Source organism: Corvus moneduloides, chromosome 5 (genome assembly GCF_009650955.1).
Source record: "Corvus moneduloides isolate bCorMon1 chromosome 5, bCorMon1.pri, whole genome shotgun sequence".
NCBI classification, from domain to species: domain Eukaryota; kingdom Metazoa; phylum Chordata; class Aves; order Passeriformes; family Corvidae; genus Corvus; species Corvus moneduloides.
In genome coordinates this window covers 13257859-13270852 of record NC_045480.1, presented here as the reverse complement: position 1 = coordinate 13270852, position 12994 = coordinate 13257859, and the positions used below count along the sequence as shown (strand labels likewise).

At 38.4% G+C, this 12994-nt stretch overlaps 1 protein-coding gene across 2 annotated transcripts in view; it reads left to right on the top strand.

The window, feature by feature from the left end:
• The window catches only part of SLC2A9 (solute carrier family 2 member 9), an 85046-nt gene extending 74401 nt beyond the window's left edge, over positions 1 to 10645 (top strand). For both annotated transcript variants that reach the window (XM_032109689.1, XM_032109688.1), the window contains exon 12: positions 6961 to 10645. In XM_032109689.1, coding sequence (XP_031965580.1) covers positions 6961 to 7218 — 258 coding nt within the window. In that variant the 3' untranslated portion in view covers positions 7219 to 10645. The remainder of the gene's footprint in view (positions 1 to 6960) is intronic.
• Positions 10646 to 12994: the final 2349 nt, after the last annotated feature.

The following is a 12994-nucleotide window of genomic DNA, read 5'->3' as shown; positions in this document are numbered from 1 at the left end:
TCATTAGCAGTAAGTTTGCACGGATAGACTTCAGTAATCAACTGGTGTAGCAGGACCTTAAATTACATGTTATCTAGGAAAAGTTTCTGTTTACTTTTTGTAATGCATTGTGTAAATAAAAATAATTATTAAACATTAATAATTAGCAAATAATTTCACAACATGCTATTTTCATTATATCCTGATGCATTTTTATGTCATGTTTCAAGTTGTTCTATTAGATTGCTATGAGGCACTTAAAGTCTATATGGTAAATTAGCATTATACTGTAGGACAACATAACAGATTTCTCCAGAAGTTTTCTGTCATAACAATTTCTCTTTCTAGAAGACTGTGCAAAGTCTTTTTTTGATGTCAAAGTCACATTGTATATTCAGTATATATTCAAGAAATATTTAAATTGCTATGTATTTTATATTTTTAATTTTCAAGAGCAGCTCATCTTCAGACTTTCCTCCTTATGCAAATGTTTCCAACAGGCAGGGATTTCAAAGGAAAAACTGATTTTACTCTTAACTGGGGTTTGACCACAATAATCTGGTTGGATCTGTGATCCAGATGAAGCTCCGTATCATATGGGATAAAGGTGCTACAAGCCTTGAAGCTTTAGTTTAGATTGCTTACTAGTACAATGCCAAGACTTGTATGTGTGTTTATTTTTCTCCCTTTAGAAACTAATGTATTTGTGCCTGTGAAGTAATACTTCTGGGTCATTATAATTGCTTCTGGAGGGTCTGTTTTACTTCTACTCTATTTCTTCCTTATATTTACACTAGAGATTTTCTTTCTCATGCCTCAAGATTCATTTCTCAGCAAGATTGTCTTGGTTGTCCTCATTATTTCCTTACTGTGTAATAGTATCCCTTGACTTTTTCTATTACTCAGCACAAGGATTTCAATGACATAGGTGTGCACAGAAAGTTATTCATACTTTCCCTCAGCCAAACTATTTTAAGCTTCTTGAAATAAATTGGATGTTTCATGTAATGACAGTGTCGCTGTATTAAGGGAAATGGCTAAAGTTCCCCTCAAAGATGAGAAATGAAATGTGGGCTATCTGAGGGTTAGATGTGCTTATCTTAATTAGAAGCAACCCACTTCAGGGATACAATATAAGGATCTGTTAAATTTTTATGAGGAAATAGTGAGTGTGTGAGGGTCATGGCTGAAATTGCAGCTCATGTCTAAAAATGTCTCCATTTTTTACTTAGGAATTCTGTTTCATACATTATACTTTAGTGCTCTGTCCTTCTTCATTGTCCTGCACTTTCAGCAGAACTTTAAATTATGTCTGGAACAGAAGGGTAAAGGGTAAAGGACACAAGCTCTTATCCATTCGTTTCACTGGGTTATATCAGTTTGAAGCAAAGTGAAGTCAAATGTCTACATGAATAACAGTTTTTCTGCTGATCAATTTTGTAAGACATAGAACCATTATCATTTGACCTCACCACTCAAAAAGCCAGTTTGACCCACATCTCATGATGCTAATCTTCATGTCAATTTCCAAATGCAAGAACCCACTGCTAGTGTCAAGGGCTGTGACTCTGCAAGTTGAGAATTTAGAATCACATTTGGCATTTGCTGGAAAGAGCCAGAAGTTCTATTTTACAAACATTAATGTGTTAAGTTTGTTAAATTGATTCAGAATTTGTTCATTTGCTCATTCATCTTGCTGTATCTGCCCTAGAATATCTAGTTTCCTGTTTCCAGTATCACAGTCCTGCTTAGAGTTTAACCTTTGCAACAGAGCGTTTTAAGTAAGTAAGCAACCATCATTAAATAACATGTAATGATGATGTTCCTCTCAACTACTTTTAGATTCGTCCAGACTATGGTGTTCACAGCATGTAAGCTATTAACAGGAAGACTGTTCTCAGCTAGACTACTTCAAAAGTGGCAAATTGTACAGGTTTTTTAATTTAAAACAGAATTCTGATAATTACAATGGTAGGTTTTTTATTTTTTTCAGTTTACTTTTTAGCTTCAAAGAAATGAGCTCTTTTGCTCATTCATTTTGGGCACACAAAGTTCATAGTGCTAAAAATTAAGTATTCTTTAGTATTTTATTTAAAGGTGGGGACGGGGGAGGAAATGCCTGTACATTCTCTCTAATGTGTATACCTGCCCCTCACTAAAGCTGGGGATATGTTTGTTCACCTCTTTGCTTAAGAAAATGTGACAAAGCTGCACCTACTTATTCATACAGCTCACTTATGCAGCTCTATCTCATGCTCAAAGTCAGGCCTAATTGCTTGCCATGCCTGGGATCTGTTTGGGGGGAATTGCCTGAGTACTTCAACTTTGATTCTTTTTTGAGAGAATTGCATGCGCGTCTTAGGTAAATCACCTCTTGGTTTTCCATTTTTTTTCCCACAAATACAAACCCTTGATCATCTGCAGAAAAGAGAAGACAAAAATGAGTAATTCAGGATTCAGCTGGCCAGAATTTGCAGAAATGTTGTTTTTCAAATAGCCTCATTAGAAAGTGGTATGAAAATAGAAGGTGATGCACTTAAAGGTTTATGCTTAACTATTAAATATCCTGTATAAAAATAGTCCTCACCAGCCCTGAAAAATCCAAAGTAAATCCTGCTTGAAGAGGTTTTATTAGTCTGCTGACTAAGCAGGTGCTTCCCTCAGGAGATTGCATCAATAAGTGTGTCTGCCGTTCTTTTACCCTCCCCTGTACACTAACGAGGGCAGGTGACCTTCAGTAACCCCCAGAAGGTCTGGCCCTTCAAGGATCCTCACCTGTGTCTCTGCCCTTGGCTCTGAATGGATATCTATCAAGAGGCAGCACTGTTATTATTTAGGAAACCACCCAAAACTCTGCTCAGCTTTGAACCTTGGATGTTCCTGCAGGAGGCTATGCTTAAGGAAATGCTAAGGGAAAACATCTGCGAAGCACAGGCTGTTGTAGTGCTTTGTTCTGACTTCCTGCTGACCTTTGGGTTTCTAACTGTGCACGTAAAAGCCTGGCTTCAGGTATTGCTAAGGGAACCTTTTCCTAGCTCTGGCAAGCCTGACTGGTGTTGGGGGTGGGGAAGCAGCTTTGTGAAGGTGGCAGTGTGTTCTGAACCTGAGCAGTATGTGCAGGCAGTGTGAAGAGGCCAGCATCAGTGGATGTGTCAGTGGGATGTGGATGGGGCTGGCTTGGTGCTTCCTGCATGGCCAGGATTGCTGCTGCTGCTGCTGCTGCTTGAAGCAGAGTGTGAGTCAGTAACCTGTCCTTACGTGAGAAAACAAAGAACTACAGAAACCACATACTCTCCTTGAATTTTTTCTCTATTTACTTAGAAATTCCATTCAGAATTGACTTGCTTTTACTTCTTCTCCTGATGTTCCCTTCCTCTTTTAGCTGCCCCTTCTAGCTGTTCAGAGGTGGTGTATTTTGATAAGGAGTCAAGCTACTCTTCCAGTGGATACAAGTATTCAAGTTTTTGAACACGGGCTTCTTTCCCATGTAGTAGCTCACAAAGAATATAAAAAATATTTGCCTTTTCAATTTTATAATATATGTTGTTATTATTCTTGTATCATTGACAATGCACATAACCCTGAACAATCTTGAGGCCATCCATGTCTGTTGGCCCAAATACCCAGAGTTGCAGAGAATCTGTGCTCTGTCAGCAAAGACTTTATTTGAAGTTATTCCTCAGGTTTTTACTCCCACCCCAGCCTAAGAGAAGCAATACTCTGGGGTTTTACTTCTAGAGTTAGCAGCAGCAGGCTCATCTCTAGCAAGTTGGAAAGAATAAAACAGCAAAGAACAATTAGCTAGGGATTAGCTAGGAGACTATGGTGGTTACAGATAGTAAGTGAGGGATACAAGTTTCATGGACATAATATAAAAACTACCCAATATAAAGAAAAGAAAGTACAATAATCTTGTGGAAAAAAGACAGATCCAGTTTCCTGACAGATCTGTCAGTACCTTTTCTGTAGCAGCCATTGTTCAATAGCTCAGCCTTTCCTGGTTTTCCATCACATTATCTCACCTTCTAGATCCCCTGATGGGCACGTTAGATACATTTTGGCCAATCTATTGCTTGTTCCACCTCTCAGATCTTTCCTCCAGCACCAGGCAACTCAAAAGACATCAGAAACAGATAAAAATTATTTAAACATCTAGGCTGAACTGTACCCCACCCATGTCCCACTAAAGGTTTTTATTGAGTTGGGATTTGTGACTTAACATTTTCCTCCCCCTTTATCCTGTATTTCTGTCCTACATCCTTTATCAGTGTACAGTGCAGGTAGAAGGTTTCATGCTTATAATGAGTAATTTAATTAACGTGATGTTCTTCAGTGCCGAATGCAAGTTTGGGTGATATGAATTGAGCTCTGGATGAGTTACAAAAGGTTTATGAATGAGTGGTTTTCTTCCCCGTGAGTGTAAAATAATAAACAGCTTTAAGGAAATATTATGACTGAAGAATGGCTGGAGACAAAAGGGCTTTTTGTGGTCACCCTGAAGTGTTCCTATCGGGGAATTATGGGCCTGTGGGACAAATCCTGCAGGACACAAGTGCAGCCTTGTATAAGCCCTACAAAACCCACTTGTAGGATTTATAAAAAAATTTAATTTTTAGTTTATTCTCTCTGAAACTTCAGTTGAAGGTCCTTGAGGGCTACTTCTTAAGGGATTGCAGAAATTAAGAAGAGTACGATTATTAACAATAAATATAAAAAACATTATGTAAAATAATTGCAAATAAAACATGCACTCATGAGTGTTTAGTTCAATTAGAACAGGTTTACAGAGTCAAAGATAATAAGCACTAATTTATTTAGCTCATGGATAGCAAAGAAATAAAGAGGAATAAGAAAGGTGGGACAAAGTTGTGGCTGCACCACCAAGAAATGCAGGTAACATACTACATTTGGTTGCCAGGTTTATTCATATGAAGCATTAATGGTTCTTTTTCATCCTGGAGAGTATTTAATTCAGTAAAATTTAAAAAAAAAATTAAAAACATTATTCTGGATTGAAACTCTGCCATTCAGCTGAACAACAATTACAAATGCAGAAGATCCAGATGTAAAATTTAAATTCTTAGCATGACAGGATGATTTATGAGGCATTGCAACATTATATTCTCCTGTCTACTATATCTGCTGGTTTCTGCCTCTGTATAAGCTTGGAAGTTCTATCTGTTCCACACCGGAATATTTCCCCCCCGCATCACCCATGCTGTTTGACTTATGATTGTCAGGTTGCTCAGGACTTCATGCTTCTAGGATTTAATGAAAAAACATTGGTGATCTCTGGAGTCCATCAACAATATTAGAGAATGCACTTGCCAGCTTTTCCTATTACAGGCAGGATTTGAAGCACTGAACTAGGTAATGAATTATCCTCAGAAACAGAGAACATTGTAAATAGGCAGGCTGGCAGTCAGCCATGGTATTAAAAAGCAGCTGCAGGAAAAAGTTTTTTCCATTTTTTCTTTCTTGTTCCACACAGGAATTGATGTTCTTCTTGTACACCATGCATGATGTATAATGACCAAGTGAAACATAAAAATAGTTCTAGGAATTGCATACACCTTGAGCACTCAAAGCAGGGACTTAAACCAGCCTGCAGTGTAGGACTGGTGTGACTAGCAATGATGAGAGTGTACTACAAAAATGTGCAAAATCAGGGTTGCAGCATTGTCTGGTTCTGTCTTACTTCAGTTACATACCCTTAATGGCATCTATAAAGATGTATGTTTAGGAAGGCAGGTCTGCTTCCTGTGCCCTGAGTGGTTTTCCCAGGGGTAACCTCAGCCTTGCAGCACCTAAGGTGGTGTGTGAGGAGTCTGGCTCTCCTTGGGTTTGCTGTTCATGACTTCACACAAGGCACCACAGAAAGGTCGCCTTATTTTTGGAGTTGGAAATACACTTTCTGGTTTAATTTAGCCTTTTTAATAAAAGAAAGTCCAAAAATTTGGGTTCATTGGATGTTTGAGAGTGTAAATCAATAGAGGAAGAAGGGAGGTTTCCTCAAAGGTTCCAAGTGGCTTGCCTGGAGCCATAATGTCAAAGCTCTTCAAAGTTCTATAAAAGCACAGATGGCAATATTGTAATTATCAAATGGTTTTTCACAACTGTACTGTTGAAAGGTAACCAATAGCTGTAAAATTATCTAACAATCACCAGGCAAGAAATACTTACGTTTCAGTGAAGTACAGCTCCTGCTGGCTGGCTGGAGCCTTTTTAATCAATTTATAAACAAACTTCTTTAAATATACTCTCTTTATATTTGCAGTGAAGTAAAATCCATAACATTCAAGTATGGTCTGTACTTTGCATTCCCTTAACTAACTCTTACATTTTCTAGCATGAAAAGAAATGCATATTATGGATTTTTTTCTCCTGCTGTGAACTCCCATAACCATATGAGTGATAACAAATGTGTGCCATTTGGGTTTTTTCCTCATTTATTTTGCAAATCTCAAAGACTCTAACTGCTGTGATGAAGGCACCCCTGGCTATGGCAGTTTTTCCATGGGTTGTGTAGAGGTGTACAGCACTGCTAAACCATGCCTCAGTTTCTGTACCTTGGAGCTGGGAGCTGGTGGGTAGAACAGCCCAGTGAAACATCTGCCTGGTTTCCAGAAACCCCGGGCAGTGCCAGGCTCAGTCAGCACAGTGCAGGAGCCCTGCTGCCCCCTGCTCTCCCCGAGCTGCCTCAGCTCAGTCTGGTGTCTCCAGCACTGCCCAGACTGCAGCTCTGCACCTTTGCCAGGAACCTGCTTTGCTGTCGACAGGCCACAGGCAGTGTTGGAAGAACCAAAATTCATGCATTTTTATGAACTTCTCATCACTCTGACTAGCAATGAGTGCCAGCATGTACTGTACTTGGTTAAAAATTGCTCCATACACTCTGTTTTTTCTTTCAAACAATTCCTGCCTTTCTTCTGATTTTTTTCTCTTTTATAAATGACCATCTCCTCTGTTTTCTATTCACAGGCTGGTTTACAGACCTACTGCTTCCTAGTGTTTGCTGGCATCTGCTTTGCAGGAGCAACCTACCTGTTTTTTGTCCTGCCTGAAACAAAAAATAAGACATTTCATGAGATCAGCCAAGCATTTGCCAAAAGGAATAAAGTAACTTTAGAAATGCAAGAGATGAAGCACTACCCGGGGGAGAAGAAATCAAGTGAAGAGCAAGACTCAAACTTATCCTCTTCAGTCGACAATGGGGAAACCAAAAAAGGGTTTGTGTAAACCCAGGATGCTCTTTCAGGGGATGGGGGAAAACGTGCTCTTTTCATTTATAGCAGCTCACAACATGTATATTTTATGACATCATGAACTGCTTCCCTCTTGAAAATGTTCTAAGTGAGTATGGGTGAACTCATGAGCAACTGGGGTAATGGTTGAGACAATGAGGGGCGGGAGGAGTGGCAACTGCTAAAATAGATGAGATGGAGTTTCCTTGGCACCTGTGAAGCATGTGCTGTGGTGAATGGGGTGGGGAATATAGACTTAGAGAAGTGAAGTGGCAGTGAGGAGCCGTGGTTGTGAGTAGCAGCTGGCTAAGCACCCCTATGTGCTCACAGGGAGGTGTCCATCCTCTCTCCATGAGGAGGAGGAGGCAGGGAAAAGGGAAGAGATCACAGTGGGGGTGTGCTGAGAAGCAAACCTCAAATGGCACCAGAATGTATTTCTCCACATTTCCCAAGATGTCCTTTAAGCTGCCCATGAGAACTGAGATGACTCTCCCCTGACCTCCGATTCCCTTTCCAGCTATTCTGGCTTTCAGTTGCACTGTTTGGATATCTCCCATCTTCCCACAAACGGGCAGCTCTGGGTCCTGATGAGTTTCCTTGTCTCACTTGCAAATCCTGACTCACTAGTAATAGAGCTGTCTCTAGCTTCTGGGTTTGCTGGCACTGCGTTTCTCTGGAGATATATATTAATATAATTTTATTTTTTAAGAATGAACTTAGAAGCTTTCATATGAAAAGAAAACTAAACCTCATGTTGAAATGAGAGAACTCTGATGGTATATGTAGGGTATACTATTAAAATAAAAATTCAAACAATTAAGTGTTCCAAGGGCTGGGATTTTTTAAATTTGTTTGTTTGTTTGTTTATTGCTTTTCTTTTCAAATTCCTTTTAAAACAAGTCTTAAGAGCCCAAATTTCCCCGAGACCTGATAACTGTTAGTTCTTAACTCTCAGATCTCTGCATAGGAATTTGGGTGCCTATTTCTTGCTTAAACATTAATTTTTATTTTGGCATTAGATTCTGAAGCACCAGGCCTAGTTCACATTAATAAGTTTCTAAGCTGTCCAAAGCTTTATAAAACTGTTTGATTTCTTGAGAGGAAGACTCAGCAGGCTCTCAGTGGTTCAGCGAACAATTCATGGGATTTTTTTTCTTAATGAACATCATCTTTACAGTTTGTAATTTTGATAACAGTTTTTCTTGATCCCTCTAGGTACCTGGATGCTGAGGGGTAATAAGAACTTTTAAGTTAAATATCTGTTTTATAAGAAAATCAGTAAGCTTAGAGCTGCTCTCAGTTAGGAGAAAGACACAAGAAGAAAGTGCAGCATGTAGGTAGAGTCAACTGCTTCCACAAGTTATGTTTACTGATCTAGAAATTCATGCATTTGGAGCATTTCTTGTGAGAAAATTTACATACATATTCATATATGTATGCATATGTGAATATATCTATTCCAAGGATAGATATATATTAATATTCAATGGCTTAATATTAGTGGCTTTAAGGTGAAAGAGGGTAGATAGAGATTGGATATTAGGAAGAAATTTTTTACTGTGAGGGTGCTGAGGCACAGAAACAGGTTGCCCAGAGAAGCTGTGGCTGCCCCATCCCTGGAATTGTTCAAGTCCAGATTGTATAGGACTTTGAGCAACCTGGTCTACTGGAAGGTGTCCTTGCCTATGGTAGGGGATTGGAATAAGATGAACTTTAAGGTGCCTTCCAATCCAGGCTATCCTTAATTCTGTGATTTGTATTCATATATAAACACACACAATGGATAATTATTTTCCAGTATCTGGGTGGGGGGGGTGTTTGTATTTCTCCAAGTGATAAGCTGGTTTTTGTTTTGTTCTACACTGTAAATTACACTGTAAATTAAAATCAGAGATCCTAATATTCAGCTGTTACTACTAATTTATGTATATGGTTTTATACTGTGATTTATTTGTATGTGGCATATTTACTGCAGCTATTGTAAGCTGACCTAATAGAGCAATTTCACTACTAGGTAATAGACAAAAAATTGATGGGTGCTTTTATGCTAGAATTTATGCTTTTTTTACTGAGATAGAGTACAGCAGTAGGAAAATGAAATATATATGAGAAAGAGAATTAAGAATGAAAAATTAAAATTTATGGGTTTGGTGCTACTATTAAGAAAGAGAGTGAAGCAGGATTGCACCAACTGCCAGTCATAAATGGAAGCTAATCAAATACTGTGGAGAAAACTAAAGAAAAATGCTATTTTAATAAGTGATTACTTGTAAAATTATATATGTAGTAAATGAAAATATTACCTTTCAGTGCCTTTAGTTCCCTACTCCATGTGTTACATGAGGCTTGCTGAGTGATTGGCTATGTAAACCACGAGTGTGAATGCCAGCCCTCCAGACAATTTTAAGAAAAATTTCTTCTTTTTTGCCTGTGGGGCAAGACTGGCAAATTCAGACCCCTTCATTCAGACTGGGAATTACCTTACTTTGTATTCAGGGCTACTAACATGGTATGATGAGATCTGCTTTGAGCCAAGGTGACAAGATTGGAAACCAATATTATTAGAATGAGAAGAATTCAGCATTTAGTGCTTTTCATTAATGTACATTATTGACAGTGTTGAAAATGTTACCATTGAATAACTTCGATTAAACATCATGCTGACCTAATAAAGCATTTGTATCAGAAGTTAGGACTTCTGCAACAAAATAAAATCATCTTACAGCTGCCTACAGTTGCATTTGGAGCCGGGCTCTGAATGCATAGGTAAAGGTGTCTTGATAGAATTTCCTATCACAGCTCAGGGGGCTTGTACAGCATTAACAGCAAGGGGCCATGTTTTCACTTCTGCAATCTCATTTCCCACCTCTTGTCCTACCTGAGATGGGCACACACTTTCTGTGTGGCTGCCAAGAGCTGCTACAGACTGGGTATGTTGTGGGACAGGGGTTCCACATCTCACCAGATTTTTGTTGCCATCCATGTTAAAAGCAATTCCAGGCCAAGCTAGTGCTTTGTTCACTGGCCAGGGAAGTGTCCTCTGCCTTGGGCTGTGGGAGTTTCAGACGTGCCAGTACTTCATTAACTTTGTCATCTCTGACCCTAATGAGAGTTTTGTGTTGTTCTTGAAGTTGTTCCATAAAGTTTTTTCCATTGTTACGCTGCTATAGTTTCTCCAGCCATGAGAGGACAAAATGGAAGATATCCCAAATTTGTCATTTTGTTTTTCTTTTTGAATGTATCAAATTGTCTATAGCTTGTGTGTTTGTCAGCAAGTGTTGTGTGGTGCCACATTCCCTTTTCCCGTCTGACATGGGGGTGAGGTACTGTGAGGTGGTGTTTGTACAGGTACCACAAGTCTGTGTGATCAACTATGTCTGTGCACAGTGATTGCAGAATAAACCTTTGGAATAAAATTTAAATGATGTGGGTTTTGTTTTGGGTAAATCTGAACCTCCACACCTGCATGTTTCAGTTCCCTGGGGTTTTGTATATCCCAGCACAAGACTGTTCAATCCTACATCTGGATGGCCCAAGTCATTGTGAACTCCGCAGTTGGGTGGTAGGGAGTTATGGGAAGAAAATGGTGCCTGAAATTGTATACATTTTTAAGCATTATTTATATTTTGATTCTCAAATTAGATTCCACACTTCATGCTTTTATATGTTTATACTGGGCTTTAGAAATAAAAACACAGCTAACGGTGTGAGGAAAATTATTAAAACTGGATAGTGGTAGTAATAACTGTTAATGAGAATTGTTGAAACTGGTGAGGTTTTTTGCAGAAAATTGTCATTTGAAAAGGATGAGTTTGAGTTGCTACAGTTCTACTTTCTGATGAGAAATTCAGTCAAGTGATTATTTCTGCTACAAGGATATGCAAAAATGTTGAATTTCCTACTTCAGGTTTTGAAGCCAATTTTCACTCCACGAGTATCTGCTTTCTAGTGGGGGAAGATATGAGTAATAATCCATATGGGATAATTTTCATCTTCAGAGTAAAGTTGTTTTTAAAAAGTAAAGAATATCCACTCCAATACCAATGCTGAAATTTGCTTTCTTTCATTTGACTATTTTTATGTGCTTTTCCTTACAGACATCACCATATAAACTATTGGAGCTCAGATCACCTCACACAGCAGGAAGAACAAATCCAAGAAAAGCATTCTTAGGAAACGCCTGTGGACATTTTCTTTCAGTCTAACTTAAGTAAACAGAGTTCAGATCTAAAAGCCTGAAATACATAGACCCAAACTGCAGCAGGTTTGTTAATGTAAATATTCAAGCAGTTGAAACATTCAGGTTTGAGTCCATACTTAATTCTCTTTGCAAGTGATTTTAATTGAAAGTGAGCTCTGTGGAAAGGTGAATTTCATGGCAAACACTTGGTACTTGGACTCCTAATCAAGTTATCACAGCTCAGTAAGCAATCATGCATAACCTGAGTCACTAGAGCCCTCTTCCTTGCAGGCTAAGCTGCATTAACTCTGCTTTTTCCATGACCTAAGAGAAACACAGGCAGTGGATAATCGAGCTGTTTCTTGAGATGTTCCTCCTAAAGCTTCACTACAGTTAAACTCTTTTAAGTTTACATTTCGAGTTTAAAAAAAAAAAGGTACAGAAGAAGAGCTTTCAGGAGACATTTACACAGGAGTAGTGAATTCAACACGAATCTTCTCCAGTGGTGTAAATGTACCCAAGAAGACATGGTATGCACACAGGAATTCTAAGCTCGGGAAACCCAGCACATTTTTATCTTCTTTAGATAGTAAACCAGTGGCTTATTTTATCAGTCTAGGAAAATAATGGTATTATTCAGATGCTGCAAAAGCACTGATCTGATGCTTTTCTTCTGAGTTTGGGAGCAGGGCGTGGGCTGGTTGGTTGGCTGAAGATTTGTCGGAGTTTTTTTTAAGAGAACATTAGTAGTCTGGCTCATACACCAAAGCAGAGTACCAAGAATGAGACTGCTGGAGTTGTTGGTTGTGTTAAGATTTTTCCCAAATGTAAAAACCCAAATACAACTCTGTCAGACCCTTGAAACACAATCCATTAGGAGCATGATCTTGCAAATATAGGAGATAATTTGTCTGCTGCTGTGTAAGCTCCATTCAGAGACATTGATTTTTGTTTCATTTTCTCTTGGTCCTCTCAGTTAAAAAAGTCAGTAAAGCTAAATACAATGCTCACCTCTACATTTGTTCCATCTTTTTTTCTGATTTGTTCTACCCAATTACATAAAAGTTTTTACAGTTCACATTTGAAAATCAGAAAGCAATAGTCACTTAGGAAAAGCAAACATGCCAAAGATTACATAAGTGATAAATACAATTTTCTCTACAGACTGACATTTTCAAAGATGAATTCAAGAGTTAATCCCTTAAACCCAAATTTCATATAATTTCATCTCTTTGAATTAAACTCTACTGTCTACGTATATGCATATGTGTATATATAAAGTGACTTTTATGCTATCCCATGGAAAAAGTTCAGCACCTTTAATTCTTATACATAAAATAAATTGGACCATTTGGGTATTATATCAAGTTGTGAATTGGACAGGTCAGACACACTGGGATTCAAACACCTGCATTAACAAACTTAGCTAAAGTTTGCATCATTTTAGGTTTGGAAAAGTTGTCTTGCAAGGCTGTCTCCTTTGGCCTTAGATTTTTCATTTTCCACTTTTCTAAACCGCTAGGTAGAGACTGCTCTGCTAATTTGCTTAAATTTATTTTGAGGCATCAAAGGAGAACATCAAAACTCTTTT